Source organism: Castor canadensis, chromosome X (genome assembly GCF_047511655.1).
Source record: "Castor canadensis chromosome X, mCasCan1.hap1v2, whole genome shotgun sequence".
Taxonomy (NCBI): domain Eukaryota; kingdom Metazoa; phylum Chordata; class Mammalia; order Rodentia; family Castoridae; genus Castor; species Castor canadensis.
This window is the reverse complement of record NC_133405.1, coordinates 126429364-126450625: the sequence shown is the minus strand read 5'-3', so window position 1 is coordinate 126450625 and position 21262 is coordinate 126429364. Positions and strand designations below refer to the sequence as shown.

Below are 21262 nucleotides of genomic sequence, written 5' to 3'. Positions count from 1 at the left end.
CCTCCCTCTCCCCCACCCCCTCGCTACCAGTCAGAAACTATTTTACCCTTATCTCTAATTTTGTTGAAGAGAGAGTATAAGCAATAATAGGAAGGACAAGGGGTTTTGCTAGTTGAGATAAGGATAGCTATACAGGGAGTTCACTCGCATTGCTTTCCTGTACATGTGTGTTACCTTCTAAATTAATTCTTCTCGAACTAACCTTTTCTCTAGTTCCTGGTCCCCTTCTCCTATTGGCCTCTGTCACTTAAAAGTATCTGCATCAGTTGAGAGAGAATAATATAATTAAGTATTCTTCTAATATTGGACCTTTTTGGTGAAATACAAATAACACTTGAAGCATTTGTTCATGCAAAGGTGTTTCCTTGTTCCATAATCAGATGCCTAGATGTGAAATTACTCTGTCAAGTGTGTTTTGACTATTTTGAAAGGTCTTGATAGAAAAGAATGGCTATTATTTCCTGATTGCCAACTGTATTCTATAGAGTGCTTAACATGTTCTATTTATATTGTGTTTACTCCTTAAAATAAACCTGAGTAAAGTGTTACTATTCCTGCTCATATAACTGAAGCAGCTCATGCTCAGCAAGGTATATAATTATCAAGATTGTACAGTCTTCCAGTACATGGGATTTGAACCCATGAAGTTCTAACTACAAAGTGTTTTGCTGACAGGGATTACACCCTTTTTTAATACTATCTCCTAATGTTACTGTCTTCAGAAACTAGCTTTAATTACATTTACTTATGTAAAGTAACTTTTATTTGTATAGTACTTGTGTAGTTGGCCAGGCCCTTTCATTTGATCTATACAACCTTGTGAAGGATTGCTTTCAATTTGTAGAAATGGAAACTGAGGCTTTGAGAGGCAAAGTGATTTGCTCAAGAATACATAGCTAGTAAGTGGCATAGTGGTGGCAAGAGCTCAATACCTGTCTTGTGGACTGACTAGTGTTAGGGTTATTTTCTTGTTTGGTTATTCAGCTCTACCATGTTCTCTGGTTCTGCAGTACTATGCAGTTTTCAGAAAGAGTAGCCTACATATAAGGACGAGGCTATTGTCTTCTGGTAAGCTAGTCACTTTCCATGTACAGAAGTAGCCTCTTATTACCATTACTCTTGCTTTTTCACTCTTGTATGATATGCAACAGGCAAGAGAATACTAGTAATAGCTATCATTTATTGAGTGCCTACTACATTCATTACTTCTCACTGAAACCCTTGGAGGAAGCTCTGATCAGTTTCCTTTTATAGAAGAGGAAACTGAGACTTGAATTAAAAAATTGCCCAAAGTTACACACTGGTACTGTGGGCGTAACTCAAATGGTAGAGTGCCTGCTGAGGCTGAGTTAGAACCAGATGTGTCAGAATCCTAAGTTCAAGTCCCTTCTGATATGCTCCCCTGACTTGCAGAATTTGAACTGATCTGCATATCAGAAATTTTAAAATGCAGTTTCATTCTTCTGAAATTCACTTTGCTTAAAATTTTATGTTGATGGATTTCCAGTAAATAATCCGTTGCCTTTTTTTTCCTTAGAGCGCTTTGAGACTGCTAATATATTTTCTTTTATTTCTTCCCTTGAGACAACTTTGAAATGCATTTTTTCAGTTTCTGTAAGTGCCAAGGAGCTGAAAAAGACTATCTATACCTTTCTGGCTTTGAAGTTTGATGCTTAAGTTATGACAAATAGATTTCTCTAATGGAGTTTGTTCTTGCCAAAAGTATTTGTTCTTTATTTTTATTTAACAACCTAACAAATAAAAGTAGCAAACAAAATATTTCTTTAATTCTTAGTGGGATTCTTTGTAAAAAAATTATATTAGTAAAAATTTAATTAGTTTATTTAAACAAGTTCACTTATTTATTTAAAAATCTAAGAAGCCATTTTGTTTGTTTTGTTTTGCTTTCCTTTCCTTTTGCAAACCTACAGGGAACATAAAAGTACACTAAAGAGCATACCCATATGCCTTTTCCTAGATTCACCAGTTGTTAATATTTTTGCTATCCTTTCTCTTCCCCTCCTTCCTTCTCTCCTTCTCAATTTAAAAATAACCTAGAGATATGATGATATTATCATCTATATATTTCGCCACACATGTCCTATAAAAGAGGAATATTATCTTATATAAATACAATACTAAACCACACTGAAGAAATTAAATTTTGCTAAGGTAATGTTTTAAATATATATGTATATGTGTGTATATATGTATAGAGAGATACCTATAGATAACATATTCAAACTTTCACGGTTGTCCAATATTGCTGCCTACCCTCTCCTCATCTATCCTAGCCTAGAGAAAATGATCTGACAGATTCTTGAATGAGCTTAAAGTCCAGTGAAGCATGTTCAGTACTTATTTTGCTCTATTTTCTGGCAGTACTTGGTACTCTTGCACACTCCTTTCTTAAATACTCATTACCCTAGTCTTCATGACAGTACATTCTCCTAATTTTCCTTTTAGGACTTTGCTTCAACTGTTTATGTGGGCTGATTTTTCTCCCAACTTTTCAATGTTGGGGTTCCTCTTGGCCCTCTTATCTTATCACACTCATGCCCCCCTTGGGTCAGTTTACTCTATGGCATTATCCCCAGTATATTAAGACCACTAATGCCTGTACTCCTAGTTACTCAGGAAGCATAGATTGGGAGGATTACTGTTAGAGGGCAGCTGGGGTGGGGGGAGTTTACAAGACCCTATCTCAATCCCTTAAAAAAAAGCTTGGCATGGGCTATGTGGGAAGCATAAATAGGATCACCGTCCAGGCTGGCCTGGGTATAAACATGAGACCCTATTCAAAAAATACATAAAGCAAAAAGAACTGAGGCAGAGCACGTGCCTGGCACGTGCAAAGCCCTGAGTTCAAACTCCAGTTCTGCAAAAAAAAAAAAAAAGACTGGTTAATCTTTTTAAACATTTTTTGTATTATTGTTGTGCTGGTTTGGTGTACATTGGGGTATTTATAAAGGTTCTTATTTTTTTTCATTTTTCTTTTATTATTCATATGTGCATACAAGGCTTGGTTCATTTCTCCCCCCTGCCCCCACCCCCTCCCTTACCACCCACTCCGCCCCCTCCCTCTCCCCCCCTCAATACCCAGCAGAAACTATTTTGCCCTTATTTCTAATTTTGTGGTAGAGAGAGTATAAGCAATAATAGGAAGGAACAAGGGTTTTTGCTGGTTGAGATAAGGATAGCTATACAGGGCATTGACTCACATTGATTTCCTGTGCGTGGGTGTTACCTTCTAGGTTAATTCTTTTTGATCTAACCTTTTCTCTAGTACCTGTTCCCCTTTTCCTATTGGCCTCAGTTGCTTTAAGGTATCTGCTTTAGTTTCTCTGCGTTAAGGGCAACAAATGCTAGCTAGTTTTTTAGGTGTCTTACCTATCCTCACCCCTTCCTTGTGTGCTCTCGCTTTTATCATGTGCTCATAGTCCAATCCCCTTGTTGTGTTTGCCCTTGATCTAATGTCCACCTATGAGGGAGAACATACAATTTTTGGTCTTTTGGGCCAGGCTAACCTCACTCAGAATGATGTTCTCCAATTCCATCCATTTACCAGCGAATGATAACATTTCGTTCTTCTTCATGGCTGCAAAGAATTCCATTGTGTATAGATACCACATTTTCTTAATCCATTCGTCATTGGTGGGGCATCTTGGCTGTTTCCATAACTTGGCTATTGTGAATAGTGCTGCAATAAACATGGGTATGCAGGTGCCTCTGGAGTAGCCTGTGTCACAGTCTTTTGGGTATATCCCCAAGAGTGGTATTGCTGGATCAAATGGTAGATCAATGTCTAGCTTTTTAAGTAGCCTCCAAATTTTTTTCCAGAGTGGGTGTACTAGTCTACATTCCCACCAACAGTGTAAGAGGGTTCCTTCCCCCCCCCCCCCGCATCCTCGCCAACACCTGTTGTTGGTGGTGTTGCTGATGATGGCTATTCTAACAGGGGTGAGGTGGAATCTTAGTGTGGTTTTAATTTGCATTTCCTTTATTGCTAGAGATGGTGAGCATTTTTTCATGTGTTTTTTGGCCATTTGAATTTCTTCTTTTGAGAAAGTTCTGTTTAGTTCGTTTGCCCGTTTCTTTATTGGTTCATTCGTTTTGGGAGAATTTAGTTTTTTAAGTTCCCTATATATTCTGGTTATCAAATACATCATGCTTGCATTCACTCCCTCCACTGCTCTCTTTCATCCCCCTTCCCCAATTCCTGGAACAGTTTGAACAGGTATCATTTTTGCATTTATATACATGTGTATACATTAAGAAGACTCCTAAATCTTTGTTTTCAGCCCACATTATGTGCTATCATCCTTGGTTTATTGAAAATCATTTCGAATACTTTCTTTTGTAAAAGGGAAACTACTTTTTTATTTGAAATTATATTCCCTCTAATAATAATTCTTAATAATTTACTTTTTATATGATGTCTTGGCCTTGAAATTTGTATTGAATTGATATTACATATACACTTATTGCTTGAATAAAACAGGCAAAAGCCCCAAACAAAAAACCCAACAAACTTTTTGTTCTGTATGCCAATTAAATACATCTTCAGTTTTTTTGTTTAATTCACTTTGTGATTAGTCTTCCTTTGCTTTAAAATTCCAAGTATTTTGAGACTCTGAGAGGGGCTATTTAGATATCCATTCTAGAATCCCGAGCCTTTAGAGGTAGAAAATACTGCTTAATGTGTATAGCATTTCCATTTCAACCTTAAGTGGTTTTTACTGGGATTCCAGCCTTTACCAACGTTCAAAAAGAATCCAGCTTTATAGTTTTACTTGTTAGAAAATTCTGTTAAATCAAGGTATGTTTCAACTCAGTGTAAGAAAGGGCAATACCTTACCCCAATTGCCAGCTACTTGCCCTAATCAGAAATCTTATATAATTACGGTTTTGTATTTTATTAGCAGGTGCAAAAGACAAAAATTAAGTACAGATTATATTTGACTTTGGAAGAACAAATGTGGCAATAAACTCAAATTAGTAGTTAATAACAAGAGAGAAATAAAACAAAAATTGTTTTCATGATTTTTAAGATTTTCCTGAGTGAAGATTAAAGGTCATTACTGGATTGTTGAATAGAAATATTTCCTATGAGAAATGTTTTAATAATTTAAATGATAGTAATACCTTTATATCACTAAATTTCTGTATATAGTTAAGAATATAATACATTTATACATTTGATATCTTCAGAATAATGCATCTTTTAGAAAACTTGCAAAAAATAATATGGTAGAGAAGTCACAGTTACTTGTAAACTGTTGTTCTCCAGATCTTACTGTTAAACTGATTTGGCTTAATATTTTGTTATCTTATAGATAAGACTTCACATTTCCCTGAACTGGTAGCATAGTCAAGTATTATAACTCTGATGGGTAAAAATGGCTTTATGTAACCTTTGTGTTGTACCATTTCCCTGAGGGATAAAATAGGGCTTTAAATACTGTATTTAAAAATCTGAATCCTAGGCTCTGTGCAGTGTCAGAAGCCTGTAATCCTAGTTTACTTGGGAGGCAGAGATCGGGAGGATGTTGGATCTATGCTAGCCTGGGAAATAGGTTTGCCAGACCCAATCTCAACCAATGGCTGGGCATAGTGGTACGTGCCTGTCATCATACTAGCTATATTGGAGAAGCACAAGTATGAGGCTATGATCCAGGCCAACTTGGGCATCAAGTGAGACCCTATGTCAAAACTCACCAACACAAAAAGTGCTGGCAGAATGGCTAAAGTGTTAGAGCACCTGCCCAGCAAGTGCCAGGCCCTGAGTTCAACCCCCAGTTTTGCCCCCAAAAAGAGTCTGAATCCTAATAAATACAGAAGCGATGAGTTACAAAGTGACTGTCTTGCAACTGCCATAGCAATAAATGCTTTAAGTAAAAATTATTGGCTAGCCACCACGCCCTGTAATCCCAGCTACCCAGGAGTTGAAGGCCAGCTCAGGTAAAGTTAGTGAGACACTATCTCAAAAATGAAATACAAAACTAAAAGGCTGGGGGCATGGCTCAAATGGTGCAGAGCTGGGCAGGGCCTTGGATTTGAACCCTGAGTTCAATCCCCACTGTGCCAAAAAACAAACAAACAAAACCAATGGATGTTTTAGAGAACAGAATGTACACAAATTCTCAAAGCATATTCCTAAAAATTGTTCATTAATTTAAAAGAGAAAATAGTACTTTGACAGTATGGAATTTTATGTGGATATCACTGTTACCAAATTGTCCAAGTTAGCGTAACCAGTAATGAGACTGATTAACATCACGTGCCTCTTGTTGTAATGCCCTCAGAAAGACACATTGCTTATCCTACCAAAATGTATAATATGAATCTAATTGTGAGTAAATAGCAGAAATATCTAAATTGAGGGGTGTTTTGTGAACAACTAGCTTGTACTCTGAAAAAGTTTAAGTGTCATTAAAGAGAAAAGCTAAGAAATTGTTCTAGAGTAAAGGAGACTGAAGAAATGATGTGTGGAGGAAGAATGCATTTATGACAAAATATTAACATTTATAGTATTGTTATCATTTTCCCATACATTTGAAAGTATGTCAAATTATCAAGAAAAAATCCTACTCGTGTGCAACCTGTGTTTACCAAGTTGTGGTTTATGCCTTTCCTTGTTTTTGGTGTCTTCCAATTTCCTCATTCATCAAAGACTTCCAAGTCCCAGCATCATCATGAGTACCTTCACTGTACATGTGAATAACCCCCACATGTTTTGATTTCCTACATTGCAATAACTTCCTCCACTGCTCAACTTTATTTTCTCAGTCCCATTTCCTGCTCCAGTGGTCTCATTCTCAGATCTCCTGGTTTTCACTGAAATCTCTAAGCCTTCGACTCTTCCTACGTGTCCTTGTGTTTGAGCTTCCTCTTGTCTTCACTTTCCACCGCATTCACTTTCCCCATCTTCTATTTGCTGTCACTTCAGCCAGTTAACATCATCCACAGTAATCATAGTTTAGGGTATTTAAGCAGTAGGTGAAATGTTTAATGTAACTTGGCCACAGTTCATTTATGGGAAGGGAAAAGATATTGGTGGCTTGATTTATATTTTTCTATAGGGCTAATTCAGCTTTATTTATTTATATTATTAATTTATTTACTTTGCAGTGCTAGAGATCAAACCCAAGGCCTTGCACATGCTAGGCAAGTGCTCTACCACTGAGCTACAGCCCCAGTCTGACTTATTTATGTATTTTGTGGTACTTGGGATAGAACCCAGGGCCTTGTACATGCTAGATTAGTGCTTTATACCCTCAGCCCTTTGTGGTTTTTTTTTTTTTTTTAAGATAATGGCTCACTACCTTTGCCCAGGCTTGCCTCCTACCTCTGCCTCTTGAGTACCTGGGATTACAGGCATGTGCCACCACATCAGGCTTGATTTATGTATTTTTGAGTCACCTTTAGATTGTATCTTCTTTGTCCACAAATTTCTGGTATGTGTGTTCAGTTTTGCACATCGTATTTTGTCCTTAAATGTTATTTTCAGCTTTTCTATGTGCAGTAATAGTTTGGCTGTAGCTGTGGCACTAAAAAATCCAGATGGATGTATTGGAATGTGGTATAATTGGAAAGGATCTTAGAGATCACAAAGTTCTCATTGTTCAGATGAGAAACTGAGGACCAGGGAGGTGGCACCTGGCTCAGTCAGGACCAAAATGGAGGTTTCCTGATAAAAAATTCAGAACTTGTTTTTATTAACTCATATAGTTGGGGTTCCTGGGTGGGAGAGTGACTGAGTGAGTGAGTAAATAAAAAGTCAAAGAAATGACCTCTAATTTTTGCCATTCTCTAACTAGAAGGCCAGAGGTTTCTGAGAATCACAAAACCTCTTTGGCACTTGGGGAAAATGACAGTTTTAAAAAGTCAGGCTGCCAGAGTGGCTCAAGTGGTAGAGGGCCTGCTTAGCAAGCGTGAGGCTCTGAGTTTAAACCCCAGTACCACACACACAAAAAAATCAGTGAAGGAACAATTTTATAAATATAAAATAACCAAAAAAGAAGTAATTGAGGGCTGGCAGAGTGGCTCAACCAGTAAGAGCGCCTGCCTAGCAAGCATGAGGCCCTGAGTTCAAACTCTGGTGCCACCAAAAAACAAGAAGAATAACAAAATAGAACCTTGCAACTAAAAAGTCAAAGAAATGACCTCTATTTCTAACTGGAAGTCCAGACAGAGGTTTCTGAGAATAATAAAAACCAGTTCTGGCACTTGGGGAAAGTGATAGTTTTAAAATATCTGTCATTGTTTGGAGACTTGGCTTCATGCTCTACTGTCTTGTTTAAGAAAAATGCTTTTGAGCGTCAGCAACTATGAATTGTGCCCTTGCTCTGCATCCCTGCCAGGGTTTATGGATGAGCAAGCCTCTTAAGGTCTTTGTCCTTATTGCTGCCTGTCTTAGTCCATATTCTGTTTGCTCTAACAGAATACCACAGGCTGTAATTTATAAATAAAAGACATTTCTCACAGTTCTGGAGACTGGGAAGACCAGTATCATGATGTTGGCATCTGGTGAGAGCCTTCTTGCACCTCTAACATGGCAGAGGACATCACGTGGTGAGAGAGTATACACAAGCAGAGAGAAAAGGGGGTAAACTCATCCTTTCTATCAGAACCCTACGCCTGAGATAATAGTTTTAATTCCTTCATGAGGGATCTAAGGCCATCCCAAAGGTCCTATTTACTATATTATCACAATAGCAATTGCATTTCAACATGCGTTTTTGGGGGGGACATTGAAACCACAGCATTACCCAAGAAGCAGGCTTTGTGATCATCTCTGTCTACCTGGCATGGGCTTTGCAAAGTGTTTCCCGTGAAGCTGGAAGTCTAACTTGGAACAGCCACATGCTCTTACAGAGGAGAACTATAGAATATCTACCTGTCCTCAAAAATAACAATCGTGATACCTGTGGTTCCCAGCCAGAGGTGAGCCATACCCCATTCTCATCATGCTTTGAGCAGCCAACATAATAGATGCTTTTCCTTTTCATTTAAAGCCTTTTTCCACTGGAGGATTTATTCTCTTTCCAGATCATTTGAATTCCTTTTAATCAGCTCTAACACACTTGTGCCTCTGTGTCTTCCTGTGTGGATATCAGGCCCCTTAAAGATTCATTAAATATTCATTTATCCTGGTGCCTCCTTAGGGGGCCTCTGCCAGAAGAATTTCAATAACAGAATTTTTAAAATGCCAAATATGAAACTTCTTGTTTAAAGGACTATCTGCCAAAGAAACTCCTATTTAAAAAAGAAACAAAGTAAACGTACCAGTCAGCATGAAAAGAAACACTAGACAGAGAGTCTTAACTAAGCAGTCATTCAACAAATATTTATTGAGCACCTACTGTGCAACAGAGATTGTTCCAGACTCAGGGAATATAGCAACTAACCCAGAGAACAGAATCCCAGATTACATTTTATGGGCAACGGCAGATTATAATAATAACTAAAATGTGTTTTATATCAGATAATAATAAGTGCTGTGGAGAAAACATAAGGAAGGAGATTGAGGATGAGGGGAAGGGTGCTATTTCAAAAATAGTGCTCAGAAAATCTTCATTGAGAAGGTGACCTCAGAGTAAAGACTGAAGACTCTAAGGGAGTGAATCCTGTGCAGGTTAACATGATACTTCTTGCTGTTTGTTGGCTCTTGGGTTCTGAAATGGTAGTTGTTTGTCCATGGAAGTCTATGAGAAGTCTAATGAAATAGTATGTGGAACTAGCAAGTCTTTGGAACAGTAGACTTTGTTACCCGGAGAGAGTTTTTTATGTGTGATGCTGGGAATTGGACCTAGAACCTTGCCCATCCTACGCAAGTACTCTACCACTCATCTTTGGCCCCAGCCTGAGAGAGACAATTAGAAAAAATTTCCTAGCATTTATTGAGTACTTTCTATATGTCATGCAATGTGCCATGTATTTTATATTAATCAGTTAATACATTGCTAATACCTATGTCAACACATTACTAATATGTTATTATGTACTATTACAACACCCCAGGATGGTATTCATTCATTCATTCATTCTTTCAACAAAGATGCATTAGACTGGAGGTGTGGCTCAAGTGGTAGAATGCCTGCTTTGCAAGCGTGAAGCCCTGAGTTCAAACCCCAGTCCCACCAAACAAACAAACAGACAAACCAAGCAACCAACCGACCAACCAAAAAACCCAAAGTCCCATTGCCAGGCCTTGCTTGCCCCAGGTGCTGAGGATGCAGCAGTGCATAAAGTGAAGTTTTTATTTGCATGAAGCTTAGTTAATAGAGGAAAGTAGGCAGTAAATACATGAACATATGACTGTAGAATGTCAGGTAGTAAAGAATGTCATGGAGAACCATACCACAGCTGATTAAGATAGGGAATGTAAGGTGGAGGAAGAGGAGGGAAGGTGTTATTTTATGTAGTGCCTAACTTTTCATGGCTGATTCTGAATGCCATGCTGGGTTGTATACCACAATGGTTATAAGCCCAGATTGTGGAATTACAGAAGTCTGAATTTGCCTCTACGTTTGCCCACTGACAAACAATGTGACCCCAAACAAATTATTTCTGGGTCTCAGTTTCCTTGTCTGTAAAATAAGGCTAATGATGATTCATAGGATTGTTGGAAGAATTACATCACATCACGTAAAATCAGATGATCTACATGAATCATCAAGCACAATTACTGGCACAAAACAAATGCTCTAAATGTATTATTTGTCTTGTTCACTAACCCCCTAAGTGGACATTTAATTTCTTTTAAAATATCATGACAATGATGACTACCAGAGAAATGAATCCATTAAAAATAGAAAAGAAAACAAACAAAAAACACAGCTTGGCAATAGAGAAACTACCTGTGCTGGGCACAGAAAATTGTTCAGGTAACTATTTATTGAACCTGTGCTGTTGCTTCCTTTTGGGCACATGGCAAGAGCTTTTTTCTTTTTTCCTGCATGGAATTAATGTGACAGGGAAGCCAAGTCCTGTTTCATAATGAAGCAGCAGGACCTAAAGCAGGTCTAAGGTTTTCACCAATCCCAGAACCGAATGACATAGATCATTACCTCTTTGGGCAGGATTGGGGGTGTTTGAGCCAGAGCCCCTTGGGGTAGGATGAAATCATATTTGGGCTTTATCTCTTGCCACCTTGGAGGTTTCTGCTCTAGAGAAGGGTCTTCGAGTGGGTAGTTTGGACTGTAAAGGTGAGTGGGTTCTCAGGTGCCAGGTAAGCTTTTAGAGGTCTGATGTCAATTTGCCCAACCCCTCCCTGCCAGTCTTCTTTCCTCTCCAGAGAGGTTTCTGTCCTTTGGTTGCCCAAGGCCAACAGCTGGATGTAGATCAAAACCACTTTATCAATCTCTGCACATGTACTCTCAAAATCCCAGTGTAGTAATGAAGTGGGGCCTGATTCAGAGCACCCAGGAAGTTGGGAACTTAAAGCCTAAGCAGAACCTACTTTTTCCACCCCACTGAGACCAGCTCATCAGGCAGGGTCCAGGCAGGAGGTTCACAGAGGGGTTAGAGAGGATTTCCTTTGAGTAAAGAATTGCCACATAGGTATCCAGTGTTGATCTGTTAACTAAGAATTCTGAAGTATACAGAGGTAGCAACTTCAGGAGAGTTTCCAGCCCTAAGGCTGAGAGAACAAAGGGAAAACAGCAGAATGATGTCACTTTAGAAACTTGGAGAGATCCTACAGAAGTGAACTTCAGCCCTTTGAGAAGTACTGCTCAGCTCGTGCTGGTGTATCAGGGGCTTCCACAGGCTAGTTTTGCAAATGGTAGGCCATTGAAAATTGGATCCAACTGCTTGCTGCACAGGTAAAGAGTAGATGCTAGGTTATGTGAACAGGACACAGGTGGAAGGAGGATGTTTCTTATAAAGTCTCCCTGTACCAGCTGGCAAAGCCCACATGCGGTCTGCAGAGTCCCTCAGTATAGCTGAGCTGACTGGAGAAGAGTTGGGTTGGAGTTGAGCTAGGATAGCTCATTAAGTGGTATTTGTGCTCAGGTGGAGGAGTGCGGGAGTAGACAGGTGTGGTGATTCTGAAGCCGAGGGTCAGCATCTCGACTTTGGAGTAGAAGAGAAAGGGCAAAACAGAGGAGGGCTGGGTGAGTGGTTCAGTGGTAGAGTGCTTGCCCAGCATGCATATGGCACTGGGTTCCATCCCCAGCACTGTAAGAAAACAGATAACCGAACATGGCTGTCTACCTTCCAAGGCCCAGGATCCACACCCTCTAATAAAATAGAGCCCAGTGATTGTGATTGTGGTGTGTGCTTACCAAATGAAGCAGCGACTTCTCCCTCGGAGCGTATGGTGGGGATCCCGGCAAAGGATGAGACAGAAGCCAGGTAGAGATGGGAGAGGGAATTTAGCACCCCTTTCTCTCCCTGCATGGGGGAAGAGTAGAAAGGATAATATACGTAAAGTGTCGAGCTAGTGCCAGGCACATAGTAGGCATTCAGTGAATGGTAGCTATTGTTATTCAAAGGAAGGAAAGGTAAAAATGGGTTAGAGAATGAAGTAACTGGCTGTAGTGGAGAACGCCCAGGGTTTGGACTCAGAGTGCTCAGTCTACAATAGATAAGTGACTTTAAGTAACAGGTGACATACTTACTATTCTGAGTGCAAAGTTTCCTTATGTGTAACATGAAGATAACAATACTTGTAAGCACTGAATGTCTTCTAGTAGCTCCTGAACATTTTTTTTTGTTATTAATAGAATTAAGTTTGGCTAGTTGTTGATGTTTCTAACATGACATAGAAAAGACTTCCGTGATCATTTTTCCACTACCTCACTGAACTGAAGCAGAGAAAAAGGCCATTAGCTGTATGTAAAGCATTGGCTCTGGAGTCCATTAGATCTGGGTTCGAGTCCTCACTGGATATTTCTACGTACCAGCTAAATGAGGTTAAGTAGGTTCTTTAGGCTTCACAGTGTGGTGTGGACTGGGGTAACTGATACAATGCCAGACCCTCAGCAAAGTGCAGGAACAGCAACATTGTGCTGATGTTTATGAGAACCCTTGGGAGAAAGGGGTTAGCTTATCCCGACAGTGACTACCCCACAGAAGAGGGATTCAGGGGAGCCTGGTTACTCCATAATGACATTTTGAGAACTCTTGAGATTTTGGTCATGGTACTCCCAATTACTTGCTTTGCAATATCAAACAAGTCACTCTTTCTTCCTCCTGTGGTTTTTCCATATGGAGATCATGGACTTAAGGTCTCTGGTCCATTTCCCTGAGTTTTCTGGCAGGTAAATAATGAAACTAGAGTCTCTAGAAACCATAATCCTTGGGGAAGCTCTAAATAAACATTCTCGAGTGGCTGGATCCTGACAGTACTCTGTGTACCACACCATACTAAAACCAAAGGATGCTGTTACTGGAGGTGGGACTTCTGCTTTCAGAACTCAAACTCTTTAATTTTCTGCACTAGCTGGGAAAAATGATAGCATGAATGAAAGGAGCTAGCTGTTTGTGATTGTTCTTCACTCTAAAACTTGAGGCATATGACAGTATATCTTTAATTATCTCTCACTTGATCTCTTTCTTCAATACTGTGAAACTGTGATAACCCAAAGGCTATCAAGCCCAAGAAAAACAGTGTGCCTAGATAGTCCACAAACAAAACAATACTTACAGTTTCCATTCATTTAGCATATTCTTTACATCAGGCATTGGGCTAAAGTCTTCACCTAGTGTCTCATTTTGTGCTATTGTAACTCTGTTAGGGAGGGAGGTGTGTTTACTTATCCATCGGTCTTTTGTCAATTGAATCTCAGGCAGGGAAAGTATAGCGAACCAAACTTCTCAGTTCATCATCCGTTGTTATCATTGGACCATGCAAGACCCTTTCTTATGTTAATTGTTTGTTCCTTTTTATCCATTTACCACTTGTTCATTTGACTTCCCTATAAGTAACCAATCTATTATGTGTAGTGGGGCTCTTTGCCTCTGTATGTACCCTTATGAATGTATATGTGGTTTTCTGAACATATATTTGTAATTGGTATAAAATGGTATTGTATTTCATTCTGTTTCTGACTTCTTCTTAACTGTTCTAATGCAGCCACTATATTTTTAAGACCTATCCATATTATCATGGGCTTATTTAATCTATTACTTCGAGGTCTGGCATGATACTCCATGGTCTGTACTCACTACCGGTCACACTTCTTTTCCTGGCATTCAGTAACAGCCAAGCTGCACTGGTATGAAACTCCCTACTGCCACAAAGAAGCAACTACAGCCTCACATGTCTCCTTGGAAATTGCCTTGGGGTAAATAGGGAAGAATGGAATCTTTTTAAGTAGTGGCAGAGGTGGGTGCTGTTATAAACCCATTTTACAGGCGTGGAAACAGAGGCTTTTAAGCGTTTTAATAACTTATTCAAAAGTCAAGTACACAGTAATTAGCAGGACTGCAATTCAAATTCAGACAGCCTTACTCCAAAACTTCTACTGTGTCATTGTTAGTCTCTGAGTGTTTGAGATAAGAACATTTTATGAAAAGATACAAAAGTCATTGTTATTGTTTATAGTTTTTATTTTCATAGAATGTAGGAATTCAGGTGGAGTGATAGTTTTTTTTTTTCTTCTGAAGCACCTACTCCTACCTCCAAGGGCTGTATGTACAGTAACTATTTTTCTCTGATTTTCATATCCCATGGTTTTGCAGTGCTGAGGGCGGCATTGGTCATTCAGAACTGGTACCGAGGTTACCGAGCTCGATTGAGGGCCAGACAACATTATGCCCTTGCCATCTTTCAGTCCATCGAATATGCTGATGAACAAAGCCAAATGCAGGTCTGTGTCACAAGCTTCTCTCTCTCTCCGTCTGTGTCTAACTCTCTGTTTCTGTCTCTCTCTGTGTGTTTCTCTCTCCTCTCTCTGTCCCTTTGTCCCTCCTTCTCACTGAAATGCTTCTCTTTATCCACGTTATTGAAAGAATGAATGTTTGGATTTATTTTAAGCTTAAGACCCTTGATGTAGGGTGTTGATGAAGGATGTGGGACATTGTCTTGCAACTAACTGTTGGGAAAGTGTGATTTGGGAAAGTATGGTGGTGTTCAGTTTTGAAGTTCACATTTTTCAGAGGGCTGACAGATGTCCAGCTAACTAATAAAAATGGCCCTATTTTATTTTGGGGTATATGACCCTATGGAGAGTAAATTTATTACTTTATGAAGGGAAAGAATACATAAGTAGTTAATAAATGGAAGAATTTCTTTGAAACGAACCTGTAGAGTACTAGAAGAAAATATACATTAGTGAGGAAGGCCTTAAAGCTTGTAGCATAGATTCATAAATCCAGCTTAATACTCATTAATAAAAATGGATACTCTTTCACAATAAAGAGGATCTTGGAAAGAGCTCTCTATAGTTGTTATTGAAAAAATTAACTTATAGAATAGTATGTAGAGTTTATCCCATATATGTGAAAGAAAATTAAACATACAGCTAAATTCTGGAAAAAATACACAGCAAATTATTTACAGTGGTTAGTTCTGGGGACAGATGTGGTACTGAAGAGTGTATAGGGATCTCTCATTTTCATTTCGTCTTGTTTGTAGTTTTAATTAATTGTATTTAAGTATCAGATTAAAATGTGAAAATTGTTAAATTTGTGGATTTCTTTTTTTTTGGGGGGGGAACAAAAAGCTTTACTTTTAGTAATGCTGATTACAGAACATGAATTTAAATCAGTGCTCTCCATGGCACCCCAACAACAACTTCAGAAATATTCGTACTTGTGGATTTCTTTTTGTCAGCTGTTAAAATGATATACCAGAGTTGAATCAGATGCTGCCTTTGGCCTGATAAGAAGCTCAAAGCTGTGCTGTTAAGCACTACTTAATCTCACCACCAAATGGAAAAGAAGATGTCATAATAATAAAAATTTAGTAATTGTCTTAGATTGGACTTCTAGAAGCAGATTCTGAGACAGGGGTCCTGGTACAAGTGACTTATTAAGACTGAGGGAGTGTTCTCAGGAGAATCCTTTAAGGGAGTGAGGAAACCAAGACAGGATGGCTGAAGAGGCCAGGCAAATTGTGCTTTCTAGAGAAGTTTGACTTCAACCTGATCCCTTCAGGAGACCTCAGGTGTGGAATGTGTCACAGTTTGTCCCTTGCATGGGCAAGGAGATGGAGAAATGGGCTGTATTCTCTTGCTGTTGTCTATGGGCAGCCTGTCAGGAAGGAAGGGCCTGTAATATCCTAGGCAGCTCAGTGTGGTGGCTGCCTACCTGCAAGGGCAGGCATAGGTGAAGCGGCAGGGAGAGGAATGCCTCAGAAGAGAAGGGGACTTTCATGGAACATTGATAGTATTTGCCACAGTAGCTGTTTAGGATTCATTAACTGATTAATATGTTTTTATTTTGTCCAGCTATCCAAATTTTTTTCCTTCGTGTTGGAGAACTATGCACATACACATAAGGAAGATCCAGGTAAGCAAACTTTCTAGCCTTTTGAGAAGTAGTCATTAGATATTAAATTGCCTTCATCAAGAAATATAAATCCTGAAGATGGGAGAACACTGGGAAATTAAAAAGATGCCCACTTCTCTTGTCTGTGTGACACCCAGCAAGTCATGAAATTGGTTGAACTAGATTTTTTCCTCTCTGGATGGTATCTGCTAAATTAGCATTTAATTTTTCTCACTTTTCAAAGAATTATGTTTCGTGCATCATTCGTTTGTCGTATTGGAACCTCAGTGTATTGATGCAGAGAAATTTTGTGCTGAGAAATCAAAATATTTTTGAGTGTTTCATGCAGTAGGTTTGGGTACAAATGGCAGATTAAATGTAATTGGCTCCAACATGCCTCTTTTTTTCTCTCTCTCCTGTCTGTCTGTATGTCTATCTGCTATAGTTTGACTATACCTCCTCGAAGTTCATGTGTTGGAAACTTAATCCTCAATGCAACAGTAGTGGAAAGTATGACCTTTAAAAGGTCACACTTTAAATTAGATCATAAGGGGCCCTGCTGTCATGAATGCACTAATGTCATTATCATGAACATGGGTTCATTATCTTGGGAGTGGTGTCCTAATAAAGTATGATTTCTACCCTCATCCCTCATTCTTGCACATGCTGTCTTGCCATATGATGTCTTTAGCCATATTATGACTTATGACATAGCAAGAAGACTCTCACTAGGAATTTCCCATTGATCTTGGGCTTCCCAGCTTCCAGAGCCCTTAGCCAAATGTATTTGTGCTCATTGTAACTTATCAAGTGTGTGGTATTCTGTTATAGAAGCATAAAATGGACATAAGACATTTACTATATCTATCTATCTCCATCATTTATTTGGTCATTCTGAATCAGAGATAGACAATATAGGTGAGATTTAAATATGATTTTCAAATTATAATTATTCACAACACATGTATTTCTTCTGCAAATTAAAATCTGCCTGTTGTTATCTCCATGTTGGATGAGACACCTAGAACTCATTTTTCTTTAATTTCAGCTAACCATCTTTTGTTTTAATTAAAACTTGTGTGGTATCTAGGAGCATCTTTATATGATCTGTTAAACACCCTACTAAATGGCCAAAGAATGGTATTTTAATGGCATGATTTGATCTAAGTACATATGTATGAAACTAATTAAAGCTTTTAATGATCCATAGAAACTTTCTCAACAGTGCAATAGCTAAACCTGATGAGTGAGGAGTGGGTGGAAGTGGATACTTTGCCATTTTCTTTCTTCTACCCGATCGCAATTTGAAGACAGTTGTTTGAGCATCAAGTTCTTTGACAAACATGTTTTTGAGAAGAAACATAATAATGATGAAATGAAACAGGATTCTTTCTGCTAATGACCTAATGTTTCAATCTAGCCTCCCGTAATCAGAGTCATTTATGGAATTTCAGAGACACAGAGGACTGGCTTCCAGTCTAGGTATATTTACTAAAACTCTGCATTTTAAAAAATCTGTGTTTAATGAAATTCTGCAGGTGATTTAATAATATATCACAATATTTTATCAAAGAAAGGAACAGTGGTTTTATTGATGTATAATATACATGACAGGAGAGTACACAAATTATACGACACAACAAATTTCCTCAAAGCAAACACAGCCATGAAGCAGTCACTCAGAAGAAGAAACAAAACATCAGAGCCACAGAAACCGCACTCTGTGTTTTCTAGTCACTACCCAGCCCCCATGTCACCCCATAACTGCTTTTGAACGTCTGTAACTAGAGTAGTTTTGCTTATTTCTGAACTTCTTCATATAAAGGGAAGCATACAGTGATACACACACAGACACCCTCGTGTCCAGTTTGTTTTGCTCAACATTATATTTGTGAGAGTCATTCATGTTACTGTAGTTTGGTCATTTTTGTTGCTGAATAATATTCCATTTTACTGATATGCTATAATATATCCATTTTATTGTCTGTGGGCATTTGGATTGTTTTTAGTTTGGCATTTTAAATTGTGCTGCTATGTACACTGTTATACATGTCCCTTTTGGTGAACATATGCATTCATTTCATGTCTTTTCTTAAAGTTTTGGTTATGTATTGTTATATAACAAGCCATGCCCACATTTAGGGGCTCAAACACAATAGCCATTTTATTGCTTGGTATTCTGTGGGTTAGGCTTTTGAACAGGGCCACTGTGGGTAGCTGGTCTCTGTTCCATGTGATATGAGTTGTTCATCCAACTCAGATGGGCAGGGCCGACCAAGTGGTTTTATTTACATGTCTAGGTTATTAACTTGGTCACCTGTATTCTTCTCATGTTGCACCTATGTCCAGCAGGATACTCTGGACTTCTTTACATAGTGGCTGGTTCCAAGAGGGCACAAGCAGAAGCTTGAAGGCCTGTGAAGGCTTTGCGCTGAAACTCTGAAAAATGAGTTCTGCCTAAAGCAATTGGTCAATGCGAGTCACAAGACCAGACACAGGTTTTCTAGTTTAAATATCTTTTTTTCTTTGTGAATACTTGTCTTTTAAACTTAGAAGGCTTTGAAATATTTGAACTATAGACCACTATGCCTATATTTGTAGATGTTTTATACTTCATAATATTTGGATTTTTTATAGTAAACTAAGAAAAATTAATGTGTAGTGATTGAGAATAATTTAAAAACACAACTACAAACTTGCAAGTAGTTAACCGATTTTTGTTCCAAAATTTATTTGATGATGAATGTTTTCACTACTTAGTTTAATGCCTCTCTCATAACATTTTCAATTAAAATGTATAATTGGGCATGTTTCTGGTGTATGTAATCCCTTACATCCATTTTTGTTACGGAGTTCTAGGATCACTGGGAATTAATTATTGTAGAGTAACAGAAAAGGTGATTAGAGATTGTTCCCAGAGATTGATTTAGTGCCCTCTTTGGTGGGAGGGTTCTAGACAACCTCTCCCTAGGCCTGTTTAATGGAAGTGCTGAGATCTCTTAGCAGGGTGTTTTTAGTGGGCAGGATACTATTTAACATTCCCAGATACTGAGGCCAGATTAATGGTCTCAATTCTGAGGCACAGAGTATCTGAAGATACTGGAAGCGGTATTTGTGCTTGCAATCTCACCATCTCTTTTGTGAAAATCAGTTATTCTGGTTTATTTCCCTGCACTACTACTTTCAGAGCTCAAAACGAGTTTATAGGACTTGATGGGAGTCCATGTAAAAGTTTCCAGTCTGCTTTTGCACATCAGCCTCCTCCACAGGCAGAAACCAAAGCTGCTATCTGTAGAAACAGGTTTAAACAGATACTGGTATGAATGGGAGGGTTGTGTGTAAATGTTATTTTGACTTTCTGCTTCTCAAATGGCCCCTCAAACTACATACACACACACACACACACACACACACACACACACACACACACACGGTTTTGAAAACACGTGCATTTATTTATTTATTCATTTAATTTTGTAATGATAGCATATTTCATATTTTTGTTGCTATGGTCGATAGGGTATTTTCACCATATCTCCCCACTGACTATTTCATATGCGTATAACTTATTTTGTGCTTGTACTGATTAACAATAGTAGTGAAAGTGTTCTTGCTGATTTTCATTAAATGTTTACCATGTGTCATGTATTTAAATTCTTTTTAATGGCTCATTTAATTTAGTCTTCATGATAAATCAAGAATATTATTATTATTCCTCTTTTGTAAATGCAAAAGCTGAGGGTAACCTTCCAAAGTTATTCATCTCATTAGTGATATTATATCTAATTCTCTTACGAATTCTTGGAGTTTTCCTATTAATTTTTGGGGATCTTAAGATTTAATCACATAGGCTGCAAGTAATTTCATTTTTATATTTTTGTATATGACAGTTAGTGCTCTTATTTCATTTTTGTGTCTTCTTGCATTGGGCAGAGATAACAGAACAATGCTAAAATAAACAGTGAAAGTGAGCATCCTTGTTTTGTTGACAGTTTAATTGAAAAACCATTACTGTTCATTTAAATTTTAAAAATTTCATTAGAGAAGTATCCTTCCATTCCCAATTTTCTGAGTCTTAAAAAAATCAGAAATATGTCAGGTGCAGTGGCTTAAGCCTATAATTACAACTACACAAGCGGTGGAGATCCAGAGGATTGTAATTTGAAGTGAGGGCAAAAATATTCCAAGACCTCATTGCAACCAATGACTGGGTTTGGTGGTATGTGCCTATCATCCCAGCTAGAAGGAGAAGTACAAATAGGGGGATTGTGGTCCATGCTGGTCCAAGCAAAAGGTCATTTCCTATCTCAAAAATAGCCGCACAAAAAGGGCTGGTGGCATGGCTCAACTGGTAGAAAGCTTGCCTCACAAACATGAGACACTGAGTTCAACCTCCTAGTCCCACAAAAAATCAGGAATACATGTTGAATTTTTATGAGTTATTTTGGCATCTATCAAATTCATTATATGGATACCAATGGTTTTGAAACAGATTCATAATTTGGAAATGGTAACAATAAGTGATAACTATAAATGTGGTTCAAATGGTGCTTATCTTCGAAATCTCTCTCACTGTCTTTCTGTCTTTGTGGTATTCAGACTGAAACCAGGCAAATGGTCTTCTACTTGAGCTATGACCTTACACCCTAAATGGTGCTTTTCTTTTTCTAGCAATATGTGGAGTTTGCCTCCCAAGTGATATCCGAATGCTAGAGGCAGAACTTGTTTTATTATTTTTTTCCTTCTTCCCTCCTTCCCTGCCTCCCTTCCTTTTTTCCTTCCTTCCTTTTATGCAGCACTGGGAAGTGCATGGTAAGCAAGC

The 21262-nt window shown here is 38.4% G+C and overlaps 1 protein-coding gene across 15 annotated transcripts in view; it reads left to right on the top strand.

Annotated features, from left to right (window-relative positions):
- The window catches only part of LOC109684825 (serine/threonine-protein phosphatase with EF-hands 1), a 332462-nt gene that overhangs the window by 238436 nt on the left and 72764 nt on the right, over nt 1–21262 (top strand). For all 15 annotated transcript variants that reach the window (XM_074064238.1, XM_074064241.1, XM_074064240.1 and 12 more), the window contains 2 exons: nt 14692–14819; nt 16401–16461. In XM_074064238.1, coding sequence (XP_073920339.1) covers nt 14692–14819; nt 16401–16461 — 189 coding nt within the window. The remainder of the gene's footprint in view (nt 1–14691; nt 14820–16400; nt 16462–21262) is intronic.